This window comes from Schistocerca cancellata, chromosome 4 (genome assembly GCF_023864275.1).
Source record: "Schistocerca cancellata isolate TAMUIC-IGC-003103 chromosome 4, iqSchCanc2.1, whole genome shotgun sequence".
In the NCBI taxonomy this organism is placed as follows: Eukaryota; Metazoa; Arthropoda; class Insecta; order Orthoptera; family Acrididae; genus Schistocerca; species Schistocerca cancellata.
In genome coordinates this window covers 930,111,409-930,135,195 of record NC_064629.1, presented here as the reverse complement: position 1 = coordinate 930,135,195, position 23,787 = coordinate 930,111,409, and the positions used below count along the sequence as shown (strand labels likewise).

Here is a 23,787-nt window from a genome sequence, read left to right as displayed (position 1 = left end):
CACGTTGGGTGGCACGGGATACATGCGGACGTGCATTGTCCTGTTGGAACAGCAAGTTCCCTTGCCGGTCTAGGAATGGTAGAACGATGGGTTCGATGACGGTTTGGATGTACCGTGCACTATTCAGTGTCCCCTCGACGATCACCAGTGGTGTACGGCCAGTGTAGGAGATCGCTCCCCACACCATGATGCCGGGTGTTGGCCCTGTGTGCCTCGGTCGTATGCAGTCTTGATTGTGGCGCTCACCTGCACGGCGCCAAACACGCATACGACCATCATTGGCACCAAGGCAGAAGCGACTCTCATCGCTGAAGACGACACGTCTCCATTCGTCCCTCCATTCACGCCTGTCGCGACACCACTGGAGGCGGGCTGCACGATGTTGGAGCGTGAGCGGAAGACGGCCTAACGGTGTGCGGGACCGTAGCCCAGCTTCATAGAGACGGTTGCGAATGGTCCTCGCCGATACCCCAGGAGCAACAGTGTCCCTAATTTGCTGGGAAGTGGCGGTGCGGTCCCCTACGGCACTGCGTAGGATCCTACGGTCTTGGCATGCATCCGTGCGTCGCTGCGGTCCGGTCGCAGGTCGACGGGCACGTGCACCTTCCGCCGACCACTGGCGACAACATCGATGTACTGTGGAGACCTCACGCCCCACGTGTTGAGCAATTCGGCGGTACGTCCACCCGGCCTCCCGCATGCCCACTATACGCCCTCGCTCAAAGTCCGTCAACTGCACATACGGTTCACGTCCACGCTGTCGCGGCATGCTACCAGTGTTAAAGACTGCGATGGAGCTCCGTATGCCACGGCAAACTGGCTGACACTGGCAGTTGCGGTGCAAAAATGCTGCGCAGCTAGCGCCATTCGACAGCCAACACCTCGGTTCCTGGTGTGTCCGCTGTGCCGTGCGTGTGATCATTGCTTGTACAGCCCTCTCGCAGTGTCCGGAGCAAGTATGGTGGGTCTGACACACCGGTGTCAATGTGTTCTTTTTTCCATTTCCAGGAGTGTATATCTCTCTATGAATATGTGTATATGTGTGTGTGTGTGTATATATATATATATATATATATATATATATATATATATATATATATATATATATATAATTTTTTAACGAAATATCTATGATCTTTTTGAAATTTGAGAGATGTCTGACACATTCACAGTCATCGTGTTTGACAATTCGCGCACAACAAATGTCGTTTAACAGTTTCAAACCATTTTTGGTTGAGTGAACGTGTTATATTGGCTGCAAAAAACCTTGATGTTAACGAAATGAATTTTCAGATTAGAAATATGACACCTGGTGAATTGCTGACATACAGGTCGGTTTATTCAGTTACTAACCAAGATGATGTAGTCAACTATCCTACGGAATTTTTAATTTCGCTGGATTTCCCCGGATTACCGCCTCCCAATCTGTAATTAAGTCGGATCGGCAATCATTATGTTGCGAAAGGTAAACCAGCCACATCTTTGTAATGGCACCCGGCTTGCGGGGAAGAAATTAAAGAACAACGTAATCGAAGCCACAATTTTAAAAGGAAAGTACAAAGGTGAAGACAGTTTGATTCCAGTATCACTAAGATTCCGACCGACATGCCATTCGACTTTAAACGTTTATAATTTCCAGTGCAGCTTACATTTGCCATGTCGATAGATAAATCACAAGGGCAGTTGTTATACGAGGTGCATTCAAGTTCTAAGGCCTCCGATTTTTTTTCTCCGGACTGGAAAGAGATAGAAACATGCGCATTGTTTTAAAATGAGGCCGCGATCATTGTCAATACGTCCCAGAGATGGCAGCACCGTACGGCAGATGGAATTTTACCGCCAGCGGCGAGAATGAGAACTGTTTTAAATACTTAAAAGGCAACGTTTTCCTTACTTGAACAGCGTGCAATCATTCGTTTTCTGAATTTGCGTGGTGTGAAACCAATTGAAATTCATCGACAGTTGAACGAGACATGTGGTGATGGAGTTATGGATGTGTCGAAAGTGCGTTCGTGGGTGCGACAGTTTAATGAAGGCAGAACATTGTGTGACAACAAACCGAAACAACCTCGGGCTCGCACAAGCCCGTCTGACGACATGATCGAGAAAGTAGAGGGAATTGTTTTGGGGGATCGCCGAATGACTGTTGAACAGATCGCCTCCATAGTTGGCATTTCTGTGGGTTCTGTGCACACAATCCTGCATGACGACCTGAAAATGCGAAAAGTGTCATCCAGGTGGGTGCCACGAATGCTGACGGACGACCACATGGCTGCCCGTGTGGCATGTTGTCGAGCAATGTTGACGCGCAACGACAGCATGAATGGGACTTTCTTTTCGTTGGTTGTGACAATGGATGAGACATGGATGCCATTTTTCAATCCAGAAACAAAGCGCCAGTCAGCTCAATGGAAGCACACAAATTCACCGCCACCAAAAAAATTTCGGGTAACCGCCAGTGCTGAAAAAATGATGGTGTCCATGTTCTGGGACAGCGAGGGCGTAATCCTTTCCCATTGCGTTCCAAAGGGCACTACGGTAACAGGTGCATCCTACGAAAAGGTTTTGAAGAACAAATTCCTTCCTGCACTGCAACAAAAACGTGCGGGAAGGGCTGCGCGTGTGCTGTTTCACCAAGACAACGCACCTGCACATCGAGCTAATGTTATGCAACAGTTTCTTCGTGATAACAACTTTGAAGTGATTCCTCATGCTCCCTACTCACCTGACCTGGCTCCTAGTGACTTTTGGCTTTTTCCAACAATGAAAGACACTCTCCATGGCCGCACATTCACCAGCCCTGCTGCTATTGCCTCAGCGATTTTCCAGTGGTCAAAACAGACTCCTAAAGAAGCCTTCATCGCTGCCATGGAATCATGGCGTCAGCGTTGTGAAAAATGTGTACGTCTGCAGGGCGATTACGTCGAGAAGTAACGCCAGTTTCATCGATTTCGGGTGAGTAGTTAATTAGAAAAAAAATCGGAGGCCTTATAACTTGAATGCACCTCGTACGTTTGTGGCATCAATCTTGAAAATCATGTTTTTCACATGGCCATTTGTATGTCGCATATTCCCCTGTCGGGACACCTTCAACATCATTTGTTTACGCACCAGAAAACAAAACTATCAATGCTGCGTATCAAAAAGTATTACAATAAATGCTACCTAGCAATTAACTTTGACACTGATTCACTGATCACCACAAAAGTTGACAGATACATATAAGTTTTCATAGATAGGTGAAGAGGAGATGAACTGAGGTGGCGGAATCCAACAGAGAGAGGACGAGGAGAAGGATAGAGGGTGGGGGGAGATGGGCCAAGGGATGGGTTCAAAAATGGTTCAAATGGCCCTGAGCAATATGGGACTTAACTTCTGAGGTCATCAGTCCCCTAGAACTTGGAACTACTTAAACCTAATTAACCTATGGACATCACACACATCCATGCCCTAGGCAGGATTCGATCCTGCGACCGTAGCGGTCGCGCGGTTCCAGACTGCAGCGCCTAGAACAGCCTGGCCACTCCGGCCGGCCAAGGGATGGGGAGGGTGGGGGGGAAGTGATCAGAGAGATAGTGGGAGAGGACTAAATGGATAGAGAGAAAATAGGGGAGGGAAGATGGACTACGAGAGTATGGAATAAATAAATGCCCAGGCAAAGCAATGCGGTCTGTGCTGCACTTTTCAACACCGAAATGGTTGGATATTTGTACTAAAGAAGTGAACCTCCACCCCCCAAAAAGAAGATTGGTCCCCTCCCCAGAAGAATAAATTATCTACGCCTCTATTATCCACTGTACTGCAATGAGAACCAAATTAAGATTTTGGAAGTCTAGATTCTTTAACTTTAGTATGTTTCAGCCAAATATGACACCAATTATAGAAATATTTAACTACTTTTCCAGGATGTATTTTACTGGTTCTGTGAATTCATTCGAAGTTGGCTAAATCATTCTAAATTGCCAAAATGCATTTTAACAAAATCGAAGGACTTGTTTCGTATCCAGTTCGTCTAAAAACTATAGTACTGGGAATACAATGGCGACCCTGAGCCATTTTGCGCGGCGCCTACGTTTGCGTCATGAGAGTCCACACTTGTAGTCTAGGTCTGCGTCATGACGGACCATATTTCGGACCATCATGATGCAGACTAAGACGACGAGTGTTTACTTGCATGATGCAAACCTAAACGACGACTGTAGACCCTCATAACACAGACCTAAACGACGAGTCTGAATCCTCATGACGCAGATGTAGACGCTGTGGAGAGTGGCTCCGAGTTTCCATTATATTCCTACTACAATACATTCATGGAAAAAGACGCTCTTCATTTTAGGAGCATTTGTAGTGTCTAGGTCTTCAGCATCTTGACTCTGCATGTGGGATTCCCCTTAATATATAAATACAAGAATAAAATTACTTTTTGCAATGTGTGTGGAACTCAACAAAATAAATTGTAATTTAAACTCATAATGTGTATTGCCTTAATCCACAAATGAATATTTTATTTTGCAGAACACTTTTCAATATAAAATATTTACAAGTTTTCCTTCAATTCCCCTGAAAGTATTATTTAGTCCAAACCAGATACTCCTAAAAATATTTGGCTACTTTTGCAAACACAAGTAACAGAGAATGGTTTACAAACAATAATAAATGTCACTTGGGAGGATTGAAATCAAAAAGTTTAGTCTAAAATAAAAATTAACTGTATGCATTACAAAATTTCTATCTCAGAAATTGACGCCCAGAAAGCACAAGAAAGAAATCTGCACTCTTAAATAGTAAATTTGCGCTCAAACTCATTATTTCCTGTTTAATGTTCTACTGTATTCTTAATGTGTCTGCTGATTAGTGTTTGAATTAATTATGACGAGATCGTTAAGTCTGTCTGCATTAAGACGTGATCGTTTTTCGCTAATTAGGTTTCCAGCGCAACTAAAAATTCTCTCACTAGAGGCACTAGTGGCTGGTATATTTAATATTTTTCTTGCCACACACGTAAGTCGAGGAAGTCGTTGGGAGTTATTTTTCCACCACTGTAGAATATCTCCCTCGTTCACACAGTGTTCTTGCAAGTATCTGCTGACTTCATCATGTAGGAGAGGAGGCTCTTCTGCCCAGTCCTCAAATTTCGTCATTTTGTACGGCCCTGGATTTGTTTCTTGGGTGCTGTGATTGGGCACTTGTACTGAAACTGTACAGGTTCCAATTAATATTTGCAGAATAATGTGAAGATCGTACTACACATAGTTGAAATTATAATAGTTTTTAGATTATGCTATCATTTATCGTCCAGTAAAGTCACCAGAAGATCAAAACTAACTGCAGGACGATTTAAATAAGGTATATATTTTTGGTGTGAAAATTAGCAGTTGGCAATAAATAATGACAAGAGCGAGGTTATCCGTGTGTGTACTAAACTAAGTCCGTTAAACTTCGTTTACAAGATCAACCAGTAAAATCTAAAGGCTGTAGATTCTACTTAATACCTCTGATTACAATTACGACCTACTTAAACAGGAATGGACACACAGAAAATGCTGTAGGCGTTTTAATGACAAAACACTCTTTTGGAGCATTGCTACGCAGTTGGAGAGCCTTTTCTGATACGATTGATGGAAGATGTCGAAAGAGTCTAAAGAAGGCCAGCTGGTTTGGTATTATCGTGAAACAGGGGAAAGAGTGTCGCGGAAAATACACAAGAGTTGGGGTGGGAATCATTATAACAATGGCGTTTTTTGACGTGGCGCAATCTATATATGAAATTTAGATCACCAACTTACACCTCCAAATTCGAATATATATTGTTGAGTCTCATGTACATTGGAAGAAATGATCATCAGAATAAAATACAAAATAGCAGCGCTCAGACGGAGAGATGTAGGTGTTCTATCCCGCGCAAAATTCGAGAACAGGAGACAAATAAGTCGAAAGTGGTTCGATGAACCCTCAACCAAGCACTTGCGTGTGACTTGCAGAGTAACCATGTACATGTAGATGAAGAATATATGCATTATCTTAGGAGCTTACCTTCAGCACACATCTGTCGTGCTGCTTGGTAAACTTCAATTTTTTCATCCTCGGTTAACTTTCTTAATCTGCGGTAGTTAGCCACCATAAACGTTGCAATTTTATACAACATACTAACGCACATTTTCTGTTCTAGGAAGGCACTGGCGGCTTGTTTCGAAGGTTTCATGACCTGAAAATACATTTTCTCAACATACATATTTCACAAGTGGTTCTACAATATTCAGATGGAATAAAATTACAAACCTCTTCATCGTTATCCCGTACGGTACAGTGAGCTTTTAAAGCATGAAACCACGGTAGAACTAAATGTAGGGTTGGCTCCTTATCAGCCTCTAGATCAACTGTGTCTTCTTTAAACAGCTTAAGAAATTCTATAAGCTAGCCAGTTATATGGTGGTCATAACCCAGCATCTTATCAGAGGCACCTTCATTATGTAAGACAGCCTTCACTGAATCAATCTGAGAATGGACTGATACAAGCATGTCAAAATAACTATCCAACAAGTTGAAACCCACTGCTTTAAAGATGAGTTCAGTCTCACACAGAGACCTCTTCTCTTGAAGTACGAAACCGTAGCCCGCACTGTATTAAGAATGGCTAATATATTTGGAACATTTTCTTTCAAAAACTGTTCGCTCAGAACATGTTTCAAGACTGTGTTTATACTATGAGCCATGCATGGAAGACGCTGATATATTTCGAGAGCTTTGACAATGTTACTGCCCTGGTCTGTGACAAACGTAATTTTGGCAATGTCTTCACGAGAAACACCCATAGTTTCTAAGCCATCTTCCAATTCGTTTCGAATATTCGAGCCAGTTTTTGGGCAGTCAGGAAACGCATAGCACATCAGTACATATTTATTCAAACGCCAGTCTGAATTTATGTAATGCATTGTCACGGACATGTAATGCACCCCTTTGTAATTGTCTGTCCATAGATCAATTGCACTGGCACATATACCAGAACGAATCGCATGCACTATATCTGGGAGCATTTTGCTGCGCACTTTATCAGCTAAGGTTTGAACTTTCCTAGCTACTGTCACTCGGGAAGGCATAACATTTTTAATGTCAACTGAGCCATATTTTTTACCTATGTCGATCAGTGTCTGCCCTAAATTAAGAAATCCTTCTCCTTCTATACTGCTAAATGGTCTCAGGTCCTTAGCACACATTTCGACGCACTTTTCGGCCACTAAATCTTTGTCCTCTTTCAAGATATTTACGGAGTGAGGGAACTGCTTGTCAAATTTGCACACATGTCGTAACATACTCGAGGTTGCCGAATAAGTACCTAAGAGCTTTTTACATAGTTTGCATTGAGACACACCTACCGATTTATTTGAAGCGGCCTCGTAAACACACGAAAACGTTTCCCATGCGGCACTTGTGCTCTGTTTCGTTACCAGCATGTATTCGCCAGTTGTCAATTTTTTTTTAAATCTCACTGAACTTCGACCTATTCAATGTGCTGCCTCCACCGTTGCGATAAATGAACTGCGGGCTGGCTACTCCAGTCACGGTAGCTTGACAGCGCACCCTGTTGTCAGGCGCAGCAAGCTGAGCGGGTCCCGTGAAGGTTGCCCGGGCTTGCGGGAACCCAGGTTGCCCGGGCTTGCGGGAGCCCGTGTCGGCTGCATTACCCACTACGACTTAGTACACGCGCACTCTTGTGTTTACGTCGCGGCAGGCTCACTTGCATGAATGGTTGCAGAGGAGCTAGGGGTAAGCAGGCTGCAAGGGGAATTTGTACACCTCTAGTCCTACTTGTCTACCCGGGGCGGGGAATTACGCGTTACCCCGTCACCAGCTACACATGGGAATGCGTGGGTCGGCCTTCAGACACTCACAGGTAGGAAAAAAAGAGAAAGGGAGGAACAAAGAAAAGGAAAGGAAAGAAAAGAAGAGAGGTCTCAAACGCCACAGCAGAGAAAAGGGTAAAGAGAAGAGGTAAGGACAAAGGAAGGACAAAGACTTGCCAGCAGAGAAAGCATAGAAGAGAGACCGATTGACAGACGTCTTCCACCAAGCGGATCTTGTTTGTCTCAACACTGGGGACCCTACATTTTTGTCTGCCTCCACGACAAATTTCTCTCATTTGGACCTTGTGGTCGGTACTGTTCAGCTAGCTCGGTGCTTCGAATGGTTCGCTCTTGCTGATACACACTCCAGTGACCACTTTCCATGTGTCCTTAGATTGCATCCACAACTGCCATATATGCGCCCGAGACACTGGAAGTTTGCCCAAGCCGATTGGACACACTTTTCGTCTCTAGCGACATTCAATGACTGTCACTTTCCTAGCGTCGACGATGAGGTCACTCATATTACAGAAGTTCAATACCTCGCACGTCCAACTTGCCCTGGCGCCCCCCAGTTCCTTGGTGGAATGAGGCATGCCGAGACGCAATACGTGAGCGGTGATGTGCTTTTCGTGTTTTCCACCACCATCCTACTTTGGCCAATTGTTTCCACTATAAGCATTTCCGAGCGCGATGCCGTCGCGTCATCTGCGATAGCAAGAAGGAAAGCTGGAAATTCTTTACTAGCTCATTTAACACCTTCACTCCCTCCTTGGAAGTTTGGAGTCGGATTCGACGGTTATCTGGCGCACCTAGTTTCTCCCCGGTCTCTGGGCTCACTGTCGCGCATGATAAATTAGTGGACCCCATTGCAATTTCTAACTCATTGGGTCAACACTTTGCTGAGATTTCAAGCTCTTCAAATTACCCGCCAGCATTTCTCCCGAAGAAATGTGCAGCGGAAGTGCAACCTCTTGCTTTCTCCTATCAAAATCGCGAAAGCTATAATACTGTTTTCCCCATGCGGGAACTCCAACACGCACTCTCTTCTTCTCGCTCTTCTGCCCCAGGACCAGATGGTATCCACATCCAAATGTTGCTGCATTTATCATACAATAGTCTGTGTTACCTCCTTCACCTTTATAATCGAATTTGGACCGACAGTACTTTTCCCAGACGATGGCGGATAGCTATCGTCGTTCCTGTTCCGAAACCTGGAAAAGACAAACGTCTCCCCTCTAGCTATCGCCCCATTTCTCTCACGAGTGGTGTATGTAAGGTTTGGGAGCCTATGGTGAATTGCCATTTAGCCTGGTGGCCGGAGTCCCAAGTCTTTTAAAACCTGCCCAATGCGGTTTCCGAAAGCACCATTCTGCAGTTGACCATCTTATTGCTCTCTCCACTTATATCATGAACAATTTTCTTAGGAAACACCAAACAGTAGCAATATTTTTTGATCTGGAGAGAGCATACGATACTTGTTGGAGGGCAGGCATCCTCTGCACACTGTTCTCTTGGGGCTTTCGAGGTCGGCTGCCCCTTTTTCTTCATGAATTTATGGCTGAGCGCACTTTTAAAGTGCGGGTGAACACTACTCCGTGCTGAGTGTTGTACTGTTTGCCATTGCCATCAATACAATTATGGATTGTCTCCTTCCTGATGTCTCAGGCTCCCTGTTTGTGGACGATTTTGCGATCTACTACAGCTCTCAACGGACCAGCCTTCTTGCACGATGTCTTCAAGGATGTCTCCAAGGATGTCTCGATCGCCCCCACTCTTGGAGCATCGAAACCGGCTTCAGCTTTTCTCCCAGTAAGACCGCTTGTGTTCATTTTTAGCGTCGTACAGAGTCTCTTCCGCCTTCCTTACATCTAGGCCCTGTCAACCTTCCGTTCGCGGACGTCGCTAAATTCTAGGGTCTTATGTTTGACAGAAAACTGTGCTGGTACTCCCACATTCCCTATCTTTCGGCTCGCTGTCTGCGATCCCTCAGCACCCTCCGTGTCCTGAATGGCACCTCCTGGGGAGCAGACCGAGTGGTCCTTCTCTGCCTCTATCGCGCCTTAGTGTGCTTGAAATTGGACTATGGAAGCATAGTTTACTCCTCTGCTCGGCCGTCTGTTCTTCGGCGTCTTGACTCTGTCCACCACCGTGGATTACATTTAGTGTCTGGAGCTTTTTACACCAGCCCTGTGGAAAGCCTTTATGCTGAGACTGCTGAACCTCCGCTGTCCAATCGGCGAGCTGTCCTTCTGAGTCGTTACGCTAGCCGTCTGTCTTCCATGCCTGCTAATCCAGCCCATGACATTTTTTTCGACACCTCTTTGGATTTAGGGTATGCAGGCCACCCTTCCTCCCTGCTACCACCGGGAGTCTGCTTCCGTCAATTGCTCCGTTCTCTTTCCTTCCACTTTCCTAAAACTTTCTTGACAACTTCGGGTATAGCACCGCCTTGGCTCCGGCCCCGGACCTGCCTGCTCAGTGACCTTTGTCAGTTTCCCAAGGATGGTACCTCTTCTCTTGTTTATCATCCGGCATTTGCTGCTCTATGCGCACAAATGAAGGATGCCATATTTATTTACACTGATGGCTCAAAAACATCGTTTGCAGTTGGGAGTGCCTATACTGTTGGCGACACCCCCAATCGATTTCGGCTTCCCGACCAGTGTTCGGTTTTTACTGCAGAGCTTTGCGCTGTTCTCCAGGCTGTCCAATACATCCGTCGCCATCAGCAGATACAGTATGTTATCTGCTCAGAGTCACTCAGCTCTCCCCTCAGTCTCCAAGCTCTCTACCCTGTCCACCCTTTGGCCCACCGGATTCAGGACTGCCTCCACTTGCTCCACTTGGGGGATGTCTCTGTGGCGTTTCTCTGGATTCCAGGACATGTTGGTATCTGTGGAAATGAGGTGGCCGATATAGCGGCCAAGGCTGCAATCTCTCTTCTTCAGCCAGCTATTCGCATGATTCCCTTCGCCAATTGGCGGAGTTTTTTATGTCGTCATGTTGCTCTTTTATGGCACGCACCTTGGTCGACACTTCCCAATAATAAATTGCGGGACTTGAAAGCTCTTCCCTGTGCTTGGACCTCTTCCTCCCGAGCTCGTCGTCGGGAGGAGGTAATTTTAACAAGACTCCAGATAGGGCACTGTCTTTTTAGCCATCGACATCTTTTAAGTGGCGATCCTCACCCACTCTGTCCCCACTGCTCTCAGCTGTGGATGGTGAGACACCTTTTACTTGAGTGCCCCTAGTTTACTCTGTTACGTGCCCGTTTACAGCTGTCGCCTGATATATCTTCCATTTTAGCAGATGACGCACGCTCAGCCGACCGCGTTCTCGAGTTTATTAGTGCCAGTGAGATGACGTCAGTCATTTGAAGCTCTTTTTGGGGGACAAACAACCCCCCTTCTATAGTGTTTTTTTTTTTTTAGCTTTCCTTCTGTTTTTAGTTCCCCAATTTTTTGAGTTTCGCTCCCATTGCTGCTGGTTTCCAGTTTCATTTTTTTTTACCTTTTCCTTAGTCACAGACCGAGCGGTGATGACCATAGCAGTTTTGCGCCCTAAAACCATAACAAAAAAAAAACACTATTGTTAGTTATGCTTGTACTACATTAGCAACCAAAATTGGTACATTTTAATTTCTTGGCATTGTGTGGATGAAAATGTTCAGTGGATAAACCATATTAATTTTGTTTGTGGAAAAATTAGTTGTCTTACATCTCTTTAGTGAGCTATCAAAACATGTCCATAGGCATACATTATATATTATTGGTCCTGTTGTCTACAAAGCAGCTTATGCATAAGACATTGGACAAGTCAAGTTATAAATATACAACTGAAAGTCATTTCTAGGCATATGTATTTAAGGTTACAATAATACACTTTATACATAAGTTTTTATATAACACACTTTGTAAGTTTAAATATTCTTCAATGGAGTAAAAGTAGTGATGCTGTAAATATGACTTTAGAGATGCTCCAAAGATATTGACCTCTGTAATAGCTTTTATGTTTTCAGGAAGTTTGTTATAAAGCTTAACTCCCATGTGAAACGTACCTTTTTGGCACAGAGCTGTGCTGATTTGAGTTATATGTAAGTTTCTGTTTTGTTTGGTAAAGTCATCATGTGTATCACAGTTTTTTTGCAGTCTGCAGTTCTTACTTAGTACATTTAATTTACAGAACAAAAGGGTTTCCATAATGTATAAACATGGTAATGGAGGAATACCAGATTTCTTAAACAGAGGTTTACAAGAGTCTTTAGGCTTGCACCCAAACTAGATTCTAATGACCCTTTTTTGTAGTTTAAAAGTGCTATTAGCTGTTTTAGAGTTTCGCCAGAAGGTGACCCCATATCTAAGATGAGAATGAAAGTAGGCATGATATGCATTCATTACTGTTTCCTCGCTACAGCATGATTTTAATGAGCAAAGAAGGTAACATGTTTTGCTCAGTTCTGCATTGAGATATTCCGTATGCTTAGTCCATCTGACCTTGCTCTGCAGCCAAAGTCCTAAGAATTTTGTTTCAATATTGTTACCAACTGGTTTGTCATCATTAGAGACTTGTTAGGAACATTGTAGAATTTTAGTGCAATGGTTTTTTTTACAATTTATTACTAGTTGATTACTCTGTGCCCAGCTGCGAAGTTGTTTCGTGGCCACATTTACTGTCTGCTGTAACTGATCTTTGTTGTCTTCCTTTTAGCAGAATCATGGTGTCATCTGCAAATATGATTGTTTTTTGTGCATCAACATTTAAGTTTAGATCATTTATGTACAAAAGGGGTCCCATTACTGATCCTTGGGGTACACCACATTTAATTGTAGTCGGATAAGTGTTCAGATACAGTTTTTAGTTAAATATTTGTGTGATTTGATGCACACTGTCTGCTTTAGATTAGTCAGGAAGAAACTGATCCATTTGTTGGACAGACCTCGAATACCATATATTTCAAGCATTGATAGCAGAATTTTATGATCCACTGTGTCAACAGCTTTTGACAAGTAAACAAATACTACTATTAATTCTTGCTTTTTGTCCATGGTTGAGGATGGAATTGATGCACTCGTAAATAGCAGTTGTTGTTGACGTCTTATTTCTGAATCCATGTTGTTCATTACATAGGATGCTGTTTTTATTTATAAATTTCATTAGATTGTTATACATAACTTTTTCTAGTATTTTAGAGATGCAGGAGGAAATTGTGATGGGTCTGTAGTTATTTACATTGTCTCTATCACCTTTTTTATATACAGGAATAACTTTGATGTTTTCAATACATTGGGGAAAGTGCCTTCCTGAAGTGAGCATTCACATAAGTGTGCGAGTATTTCAATTAGGTTTGATGCGCTCTTCTTTAATATTGTTGCAGGTATACTGTCACTGCCTGTAGACTTGGAATTTTTTAGTCCTTTTATTGCTGTAGCTACTGCATCTTCTGAAACAGAATTGACATACATTGATCCTCTACATGCACTTATTTTATATTCATTTTCCTGGGTGCTCTTAAAGTTTGATTGTAACATATTATCAGCAACATCGGTGAAAAAGTTGTTACATGTGTTGGCTACTTCTAAGGGGTTTGCTACTTTTTTTTATTTTTATGTGATAGTGTTATATTTTTGCAAAATTGTTTGTATTCTCCAGATTCTTTTTTTTGTAACACCCAACATAGCCTTTGGTTTATTAGCTGAATTATAAGTGAATTCATCATTATGCATTATTTTTGCTGCTTTTATTATTTTTCTTAATATTTTGGAGTATTTTTTATAGTATGTGCATACTACAGGTGAGGTATGTTTTGAGTTACATATTTCATGAAGTAGTTTTTTCTTCTGGTTTGAAACCCTTATTCCCCTTGTGATCCAGCTGTTTGTTCTAGAGTTGCCCCGTATGGTTAATGTTTTCAGTGGGAATGCAATTTCAAAGAAACGGGCTAATGTATCAATGAAAGCGTTCAATTTTTCATTTATATGATTCATTTTGTACAGTTCTGACCATTTTGCTGTCTGTAACAAGTTGTTGAAGTAGTTTACACTATCCTGATTATAACTTCTACATATGGTTTTGAAAGACATGTTGTTAATAATATTGCCTTGTACTTTTATGCTTAATATTTGAGCAAGACGGTCACTAAAACCTGCATTGAAAATTTTTAGTGAGGCATTGTGTAAACTCTTCTTGACTAGAAACTGATCTAGAGCCGTTTGGCAAGTTTCTGTTGCTCGGGTAGCAGATTTTACTTCAGCCTTTAAATTATAGGATGTTGCAAGGTTCAAAGTGGTCTACCTATTTTCACTATTTGTGAGGGAATCAATATTGAAGTCACCACAGATTACCAACTCACAATCCATTTTATTTACTTTTGGACATATACTTCAAAAGAATATTGCTGTTGAAGAAAAGGGCAGTAAGACCTTATATAAGGACCAGTCAAATGAAAATAAGACAGATAGAAAAAAGTAAGTAAACTGTGTAGTATTTCAAAAGTAATCACCATAACTGTTTGCAGTTCCCTCCAGAACTGTGGTTGTACCCGGACAGGTATCTATTCATTTGAAGTAAATTAGCAGCCACAAATGTCTTTCTTGAGGGCTTGAAAAATACGGACACTGCATGGGAAGAGATTTGGATTGTATGGAGGGTTTTCCAGTGAAGCTTCTGCACCATAGTCGAAACAACCTAGGCAGCATTGGGGTAGGCATTATTGTGCGACAAATGATGCCATCCATAAACATTCTTGGGCATTTGGACTAGGGGGCGTGCTTCAGTTTCTGCAAAGCACCCACATACCACTGTATGTTAACACTCCAGTTGCAGGCAACATGGACAATTGCTTTTAGCTTTTTACCATTAATTTTGCGGGGCCTGTGATTATCATGTTGGACTTAATTTCTGTTCTGCTTGTATATCAGAAGTTGTACAATTTTTCACTGTTAGTAATTTTCTGTTGCTTTTGACATTGTTGGGTGCGATTTTGCCATTAAATCCTTTCCTATTGCTCTGGAACATCAGAGGACACTATTTTCTCCACTTGAAATTATGGAAGTCACATTTTATGTTTTCCACTCTCTCTCGCATACATGTATCTTCTCATGCTAGCAGTTTCATAACCCTATTCCTAGGCTTATGTATGGAACCTTGCTTTGAGATATACAACACTCAGAAAATTTATGTGTGTTTCTTCTGCTTTTATAATGTTCAGTGAGATATCACATTTCTCGCATTATTTTCTTTAAGTGTCGAATAAAAGTTAGCTCTAAAATAAGTTTTTGGTTTTCTTGTTACATTTCTCTAATTTTGTCCTTGCAACTATTCTGCTGATAGAATAAAAATGCCCTATTATTTAGTATGGAAAAGTTAAAAATTGTCCACTGTCAGAGGGTTAATTGTGACACTGTGTTCCAGAAAGTCAATGAGCAGTGGGCCTCTGCAGTCAAAGAAAAAGGTCATTGTGACTTTCGCGGAGCTGGCGTGCGTGGCTTTGGATTTTTCAGTGGAGCCGAATCTTGTACTTTCACTTTTGGCTCTGACGCTTGCTCTGTAGCTCAAAATGATGACAGTGTTTAATCTCCTGTGACTATACAGGACAGGAAATAATACTCTTCATCATGATAGTGTTCCAGGTGCTCCAGTGGTGTCGACATTTTGTTCAAATTATGCTCCACGAGGATGAGGGGAACGCACTATGCACAGATTTTTGGAAACTTGAGACACACTGTCATGATGACATGAACAGTACTGTGACTGATGCCCAAAATGAACTGAATGTCTTCCACTGTCCTCTGTCAGTCATTACTGATGGCAGCATCAACTATAACAGTGACAGAAGGGGTAATGACACAATGAGCGTGTCCTGGTTGTCTGGTATCTTTAAACAACACCCAACCTTCTCGAAATTATTTATTCCCTGCAAACACGTGTGCATGTGTCATACTGTGTTTGTCATACACAGCAGACATTTGGGCACGAATTTCAGTTCCTGACACTCCTTTCGGAGTCAGAAACGGTACTACACATTGCTGCTCCTCTTTCCGGCCTGGCCTCCATACTTAAGTAGGATGCACACACGACACTTCCACCTCATGTTGAGCGTGCCTAACAGACAAGTGGCACAGCAGTGAATGTTCGCACTGTTCCTTCCCGAGTCCCAGTAGAGGGTACTTCCGTACATGCAGCTACCTCAGTTACCGATGTCAGCCACGTGTTGATTGTATAGTCTGTCTTGTTTTCATTTGTCCTTTATTTGTGACATAAGCAGAATTACTTCAAAAAATGTTCTTTCTTCCTGTTTGTATTTAATTTTTGTGGGTCAACAAGTTGGAGGAAATTTATGCAATGCTGCACATGATAAGAACCCAAGGACAGTATATGATTGTGTTCCACAAAGAACTAAAATAATATCTTGAAACTTGTAAATCAGTGGTTTGATTTGGTTATCAAATTGGCTATCGATTTGGCTATCGGAACACACAGAACGTGTAAGGGAAATGATTTCAACAGAAACATAAAAAAATTGTGGTAGGACGTTGTTTATATTTACTCAAAGAATTTTAAGTGGCAGTTCTGAAATACTATGATATTGCTTCCATTGTGACTGAGAATGGAGCATTACGTGTGAACTGTTTTGTACGCTATTTGATCAAAAGTATCCAGACACCTAGCTGAAAATGACTTAAAAGTTTGCTGCACCCTCCATCGGTAATGCTGGACTTCAATATGGTGTTGGTCCACCCTTAACCTTGATTACAGCTTCCGCTCTTGCAGGCATATATTCAGTCAGGTGCTGGAAGGTTTCTTGGGGAATGGCAGCCCATTCTCCATGGAGTGATGCACTGTGGAGAGGTATCGATGTCAGTCGGTGAGACCTGGCATGAAGTCGGCATTCCAAAGCATCCCGAGGGTGTTCTATAGGATTCAGGTCAGGACTCTGTGCAGGCCAGTCCATTACAGGGATGTTAGTGTCGTGTAACCACTCCACCACAGGCCTTGCATTATGAACAGGTGCTCGATTGTGTTGAAAGATCCAGTCGCCATCCCTGAATTGCTATTCGACAGTGGGAAACAAGAAGTGCTTAAAACATTAGTGTAGGCCTTTGCTGTGATAGTGTCATGCAAAACAACAAGAGATGCAAGCCCCCTCCCTGAAAAACACGACCACACCATAGCACCACCACCTCCAAATTTTACTGTTGGCACTACACACGCTGGCAGATAACGTTCACTGGGCATTCGCCATACCCACACCCTGCCATCGGATCACCACGTTGTGTACTGTGATTCATCACTCCACACATGGTTTTTCCAATATTTAATCGTCCAATGTTTACGCTCCTTACACTAAGTGAGGCGTTGTTTGGCATTTACCGGCATGATGTGTGGCTTATGAGCAGCCACTCGACCATGAAATCCAAGCTTTCTCATCTCCCGCCTAACTTTCATAGTACTTGGAGTGGATCCTGATGCAGTTTGGAATTCCTGTGTGAGGGTGTGGGTAGATGTCTGCCTATTACACAATACGACCCTCTTCAACTGTCGGCCGTTTCTGTTAGTCTTCAGAGGAGGTCGGCCTGTACGCTTTTGAGCTGTACGTGTCCCTTCATGTTTCCACTTCACTATCACATCGGAAAGAGTGGACATAGGGATGTTTAGGTGTGTGGAACTCTCGCATACAGACTTATGACACAACTGACACTCGATCACCTGACCACGTTTATAGACCATGAGTTCCGCAGAGCGCCTCATTCTGCTCTCACCATGTCTAATGACTACTGAGGCATTTGCAAAAGGCATTCACTTGAGGACTTAAGGTAGAAAAATGTAAATAAATATCCAAAGTTAATGCCAGCTTTTGTAAATGTTGGTGGGAACATCCTGGAATTTATATACGGACTGCAGAGAGCCACATCTGTATCCAATGATCATTACTAGACAGTCTGCAATATGCAATATAAGTGCATTTGATTTGTGATTGCATTGTTATATTTGAAATAATTATAAACAGAGTAGGTAACATAGTCCAGTCAATGAGGGAAATTAGCAGAAAAAATTCATATAACTACAGTTTTTTTAAATTTTTTATTTTGCAGTGGTAGGAGGGAGTGCCACGAAAAACATACTAAAAATCCTGTTCCTGCATTACAGGGGATGCAAAAAACAGACTATTAAAACTATTATTGATGGTATAAAATTAATGTTTATTTTTAAATAAAATAGGTTAAAAACAAATATTCAGTGTGTGCCACATCTAAGTGCAGTAGGACAAAATTAAGAGATAAATTGTGTTCTGGGGTTGCAACAGAGTGGAGGGTAGAAATGTGAGTGAAGGTTGCCAGGTTGTTTTCGTGCTGTTCCATCCTGGATAGGCCTGCAAACAAAACAGTGAGCAGGTGACTCCCCATTCATATCTATCCCACTAAACCACAAGAAGCAACTACCAGGTGTTTCACAAAGCCTTCTGGCGTGCCCCTTACGAATCACTGGTAACATAGTGCACATACGTGTCCGGTGAGTTATTTTCTACAAAGTGCGCTAACAGTACATGGAATACAGACAAGAGTTACTAATAATACTAATGCAAGAAACACACATGGACAACATCTACATAAGTTGGTTCTTAAGTGATCCTGTACGGCGGCAGCAGCAGGATTCTTATAGGAAAGGTAACTTCCCCCTACCGTGATTGCTGCTCGCTTTTCAGTTTACAAGCAGACTATTTTTCCTGAATTTCCTGTCCTGTTGTCTAATGTGAGTAGAAAAAGTAACATCACTGATCTGGTTTTGATATAATGGAGATACTTTCATTTTATTGAGTTCCTATTTGCGGTTGTTAGGTGCACTTTTAAGTAAAAAAGCTCAACAGCTGGAGTTGTCTACCATACTGAAGAGCTTGTCCAAGTGTAACATGGTGTCAATATGTATGACAATGTAGATTTCATTGTATCTACTATCAGTTGCTGGAATACTTTTCATGGCGTGAGAGATACCAAATGCATCGCCGCAGCCTTAGCTCTCCCAATATCTGAAGAGACCCACATGCTTCAATTGGCTCACTTTGCAACAGAATCATGCCATTTAGTGTTTTCTGTGCAACACTTTAGTGCTGCCCGTAAAGATGTCAAGTCGCAAATGTAGGCCTTGCCTATCAACATACTATGAAAAAAGTAAAATGTCGTCTGAACTCGACCTGGTTTCTTATTTTTATTTATTTTTTTATCTTTGTTCTGTATTTTAAAATGTCTAGATGGAAACTCTTAATTGTGAAATGCTTCACCCATGGACAACAGTTTTTATCTCTTAAAATATATTGGTTATCCTTCAACATTTTTAAAATTGTGTGTGAATTGTGAGCAGCTTCCAAGTACCATACTGTGTATTTAGTTACCCTTGTCATTATTATCTGTTAGGCTGTTGTTCATGTAACATCATTTAAATCGTACCATCTGCATTCATAAAGAAACTCTGTTCAGATGTGAAATGGCATTTAGGGAAAATATTCTATAATTTCATGTTAGTCATTGCATTGTTATATTGATAAATTTTATAACTGTGGCTGTAGGCTCACGAGGTTGTGGACAATATTAGTTGTTACAAAAAACAATTTTGTAAATGTAGAATATTTCAGTTGAAATTTGATGTTGGGTTAAAGGAAATGCAGCCAGTGATAATATAATTACAGAAAGATAAATTCTGAAAGGACAAGTATTGACTGATAGTAAAAAAAAATTAATTTTGTAGAATTGAGTGTAATAAAATTTACAGCACAATGCTTGAAAATTTACTGTTTCAGGTGAACGTAACATTTCACTCTATAAGAATATATCAGAGTTTGCATACAGCACTCTCACAAGTGCTGGCAGAGATCTGAACTTGACAAACCAACAACTTCTCAGATCGCAGGTACAACTTCAAGAAGCAGCTACATCTCTTCACATATTACAGTCACATCTCACTCAGCTGCATACTAAAATAGCAGCAGTAAGCACTTCTGCCTTTATACCTCAAATTTACGTGCAGCAGTGTGAACAGGAATAACTATGATGAAATAACAGGTGTGAAAAACTCTCTCTCTCTCTCTCTCTCTCTCTGTCTGTCTGTCTGTGTGTGTGTGTGTGTGTGTGTGTGTGTGTGTGTGTGTGTGTCTGTGTGTGTGTGTGGGGGAGGGGGGGGGGTTAAAATTAATTTTAGAAGAATAAGCTGTATTAACTAACAAGTGCATGTCGGCTGCTTGATAAAGCTATATTTTTCTTTGTGTTCTTATGAAATAGCACTTATGTGTTGTAATTAATAAACATGGTTTCACTGTTGCAAAGATCTAACAGATATGTAAAACACTGACTCTGTAATCATAATACATATTTTGCACTTACGGTTTACCAAGAGTTTTCCTAAAACAGGTGTTGGGTTATGCATTGCCAATTGAAGATCCTAGTATCCGGTGTGACGCAAATGTGATTTCTTTTTGGTGGGAGCTAATATCTTGACATGATGAAGGTGATGACAATTTTCTCGTCTGGACTAGACTGCTGAAAAGAGTTGGACTTAGTACTGTTCTTCTTTGGGCCTAAAAGATTCTAATTCTAAAAGTTTACTTAGTATATGGTACCCACCATCAAATTTGTTATGTGATGTGGAACAAATCCATTCAGCCACCTAAGGACAATTGAAGGTGATTATGTAGAAAAGTGAATATTGGTAATTAAAGATCACATTCTAAGGATTATTTCTGCATTTGATTTATTAAAATATTCCCATCCAAACCCAATTAACAAAGGTGGAGGCATTACTTTTTATTCAACCCTCGTAAATAGAGAAATGAATTTACAGATATTGGATAATCACTTCCACAATTTGGGGACCATGTACCTTTTAACCATCTCTTAACAAAATACAGTGGATGTTCTTAAATGCAATGGCAAGAAATTAAGAGTACTTTTATTCTGCAGAGGGATATAAAAATAAAGGTGGGAACTGTGCTTTATGAAAAATGAAACAATTTAGTCTTCATTGAAATTATTCAATGGCTTTCTCAGAAAGACCCATATTTCCATAGACACATACAGGAAAGGCATGTATATCATTTAACACATTATTACAAAGAAGACTGCTTGTATTCAAAATGTGTACATTATCAAGAGTGGGGACAGTATGTACATTAGGTATCATATTGCTAAAGGAGAAATATTTCTGAAAGGTACACATAAGGGGAAATTACAAGTGGATGGTATGTGACAGTTAAAAATATTATCAGTAGAGAGCTAATAGCAGAGCAAGTGAGAGGTGCTTGCTTCTCTGCAGTCAAATTTGTTATACGTTATAATGATGTTACCTAAATTTTAAAGTGAGCCGTGGGATAAGCAGATGGAGGAAGTGGAAAGTATCAAGCAGACTATGAATAATAGTTTAAATACCTCCTAACTGATTATCCTGTGATGACTAAGGTTAAACTGTTTTGCTGAGTAATATAATCCTGAGAACTCGGGCGTTCAAATTTTGCATGTCTCTGCACCAGCATCCAGATTGTAACTTTTGTAGTTCCTTTCGCTGTCACTAGTTAGCATTTTTTCATAGTTTCACTCTTTTTTTTCTTCTTCCTCATGAAGTTGTTGAAACATTACCATGTTGTTTTGTAGTATTTTGGAGCAGTTTTTGCAGTGTTACATCTGCCTGCAGTCTTCTAAAATGAATAGAGATTGTTCCAATGAGGAAGAGCAATAGGAAGACATTCTTGTTTCAGAATTTGAACTTTAATCAAGTGAGGAAGAACATGAGGAACACACAGATATAGATTGGTCTCAGGTGAGAGTGTGGCATGTTGTTGATACAAATACTGATTGTGCTCTACAAGATTTCTGTTTGCTGAAAATCCTCGCGGTACGATTCCTTTTCCGATGACAAAATTGAAATATTTGAACACTTATTTTATAGGGATTTGATGAAAATGATACAGGTGGAAACAGTTAAATATATCAGCCAATGTGTTTCAACCAGCAGCTCCAATGTTTTACTACCATCATGTGAAGAACTTTCAATTTTCCTTGCTCTGACCCTTTTACAAAGTGTTGTTCAGAACCCTGAATTGCAGATGTACTGGTTGCAGTGGGCAAGCATATCAATTCCATTTTTCAATGACACAATGTCTTGAAAGAGGTTTTGCCGAATCAAAAAGTATCTTCATTTTCGTGATAAAAAAGTGTATAATGCCTCAAATTGTCCAAACCCTAAGCTGAACAAAATTTGGTTAGTTTACCAGCACCTTGAAAATAAATTGAGAACTTCATATATTCCTGAAATTAGGGTGGCTGAAAATTTGCTTTTGTACAAGGGTGAACTGGGTTGGGTACAGTACATGCTCTGTGAATCAGCTAGTGGATATGTGTGGTCCTGATTACTTACACAGGAAGAGGGACAGAGCTGGATGCAGACTTCACTAATTTTCCTGTGTCATCACAAGTTGTTTTGTCACTTTCAAAATCACTCCTAAAGCAAGGCTACTGTCTGATGACAGATAACTTTTACACATCCCCACAGTTAGTGAATTTCCTAATTTTTAAATCCACTGATAGTCATAGAACAGTAAAAATGACCCAAAAAGAGATGCCACGATCTGTCTGAAATAAAAAATTACAAAAGGGGGGAACTGCAGCTGAAAGGCAAGGAAAAGTTCTAGCATTGAAACAGGAGAACAAGAAAGATGTGGTTCTTCTTTCAACTATCCACATTACAGGTATGGTGGAGACTGAGAAGAGTTAAAAGGAAATAATGAAGCCAAAGCTTGTGCTTGACTACAGCGACACAATGGGAGGAGTGGCTCAAGCTAATCAGAGAATGGCATTGTATCCAGTACCCAGGAAGCAAGGTAAGAGTTTGCTCCAAGAAGCAGGATACGTGTAGGAGGTGCATCTGGAGAGAAGCAAGAGACTACTGCCCTCAGTGCCAGGTCCTCTTGTGTGTGACACCATGCTTCAGAATGTACTGTACACAAAACAATTTCTGATACCATTCTAGAGTGTGGTTGTCATATGTATATCTTATCTACCATCTATCTGTATATTAAAATCAAAAATTTTCATGTTTCTAATAAATGTGTAGTAACAATTATTTGCAGAGATTTTTGACGAGCCCGAGTTACCTCGGGATGATACCTTTCATCCACTTCCACCTACAGTATCTCCTTAGAGTTTAAAGATAAAAACAGGAATGAATTGCCAAAGCAATATATTTTCAAAAAAAGCATAAAATTACCTAGAAAAATGGAGGTAAAGTTTTGTGTCAGTAATAGTTACTTTAGGAGGTTAATCTTGGCTGTTCACGTTTTGCTTTGTAAGATTTGGATACAATGAATTGTTATTATGATGAGAATTAGGAGGTAGAATAAAAACATGAAATTAACAACAGTTGTATTGCAAAACCATATAAACAAATCTAACATTTTAGCTCTGTTTTAAAATTTAGTGGCCATTGCTCGTGAGCCATAAAAAATTGCTAGTGACATATGTGCTGGACACGTAAATTCATAGAAATACTCTGCCACATACTAGAGACAAGGAGAATAAAGAGACAATTTCATAAACAGTAATATAAAGTTGACAATTCATCTAGTAGGCATACTACAGCAGAAGCAGTATTGTAAACTTACAAGCAATTACTTTATCTAATGAAACAGAAATTGTAGGTTGAAAATGCTAAACAATGGCAGTGGGGCAAATACAGGTATCTGTAAAGTGAAAAACATTAAATCTCTTGAACCACAGGAAAGGTCTGTGAAACTTCACAATAAACACACCTTCAGTGATGTTGGCAACCTCGTTGAAACACACTACTTTGAATGGTGAGCTATTACTTTTATAAAATAAAATGTGTAGATTTTCAGCCAATTTGTGCCACTATAGCAGGACTTCATGAATGGGTTGCAAGAGGAAAAAATGTAAACTGATGTGCA

General features: G+C 41.1%; 1 protein-coding gene across 4 annotated transcripts in view; it reads left to right on the top strand.

Moving 5' to 3' along the window:
* The window catches only part of LOC126185124 (biogenesis of lysosome-related organelles complex 1 subunit 3), a 50,107-nt gene extending 27,272 nt beyond the window's left edge, over positions 1–22,835 (top strand). For 2 of the 4 annotated variants that reach the window (XM_049927946.1, XM_049927943.1), the window contains exon 4: positions 19,636–20,568. In XM_049927946.1, coding sequence (XP_049783903.1) covers positions 19,636–19,880 — 245 coding nt within the window. In that variant the 3' untranslated portion in view covers positions 19,881–20,568. Of the gene's footprint in view, positions 1–19,635; positions 20,569–22,572 lie in introns of those variants that run through there. The other 2 variants (XM_049927945.1, XM_049927944.1) reach the window with 2 other exon arrangements.
* The last annotated feature ends 952 nt before the right edge of the window (positions 22,836–23,787 follow it).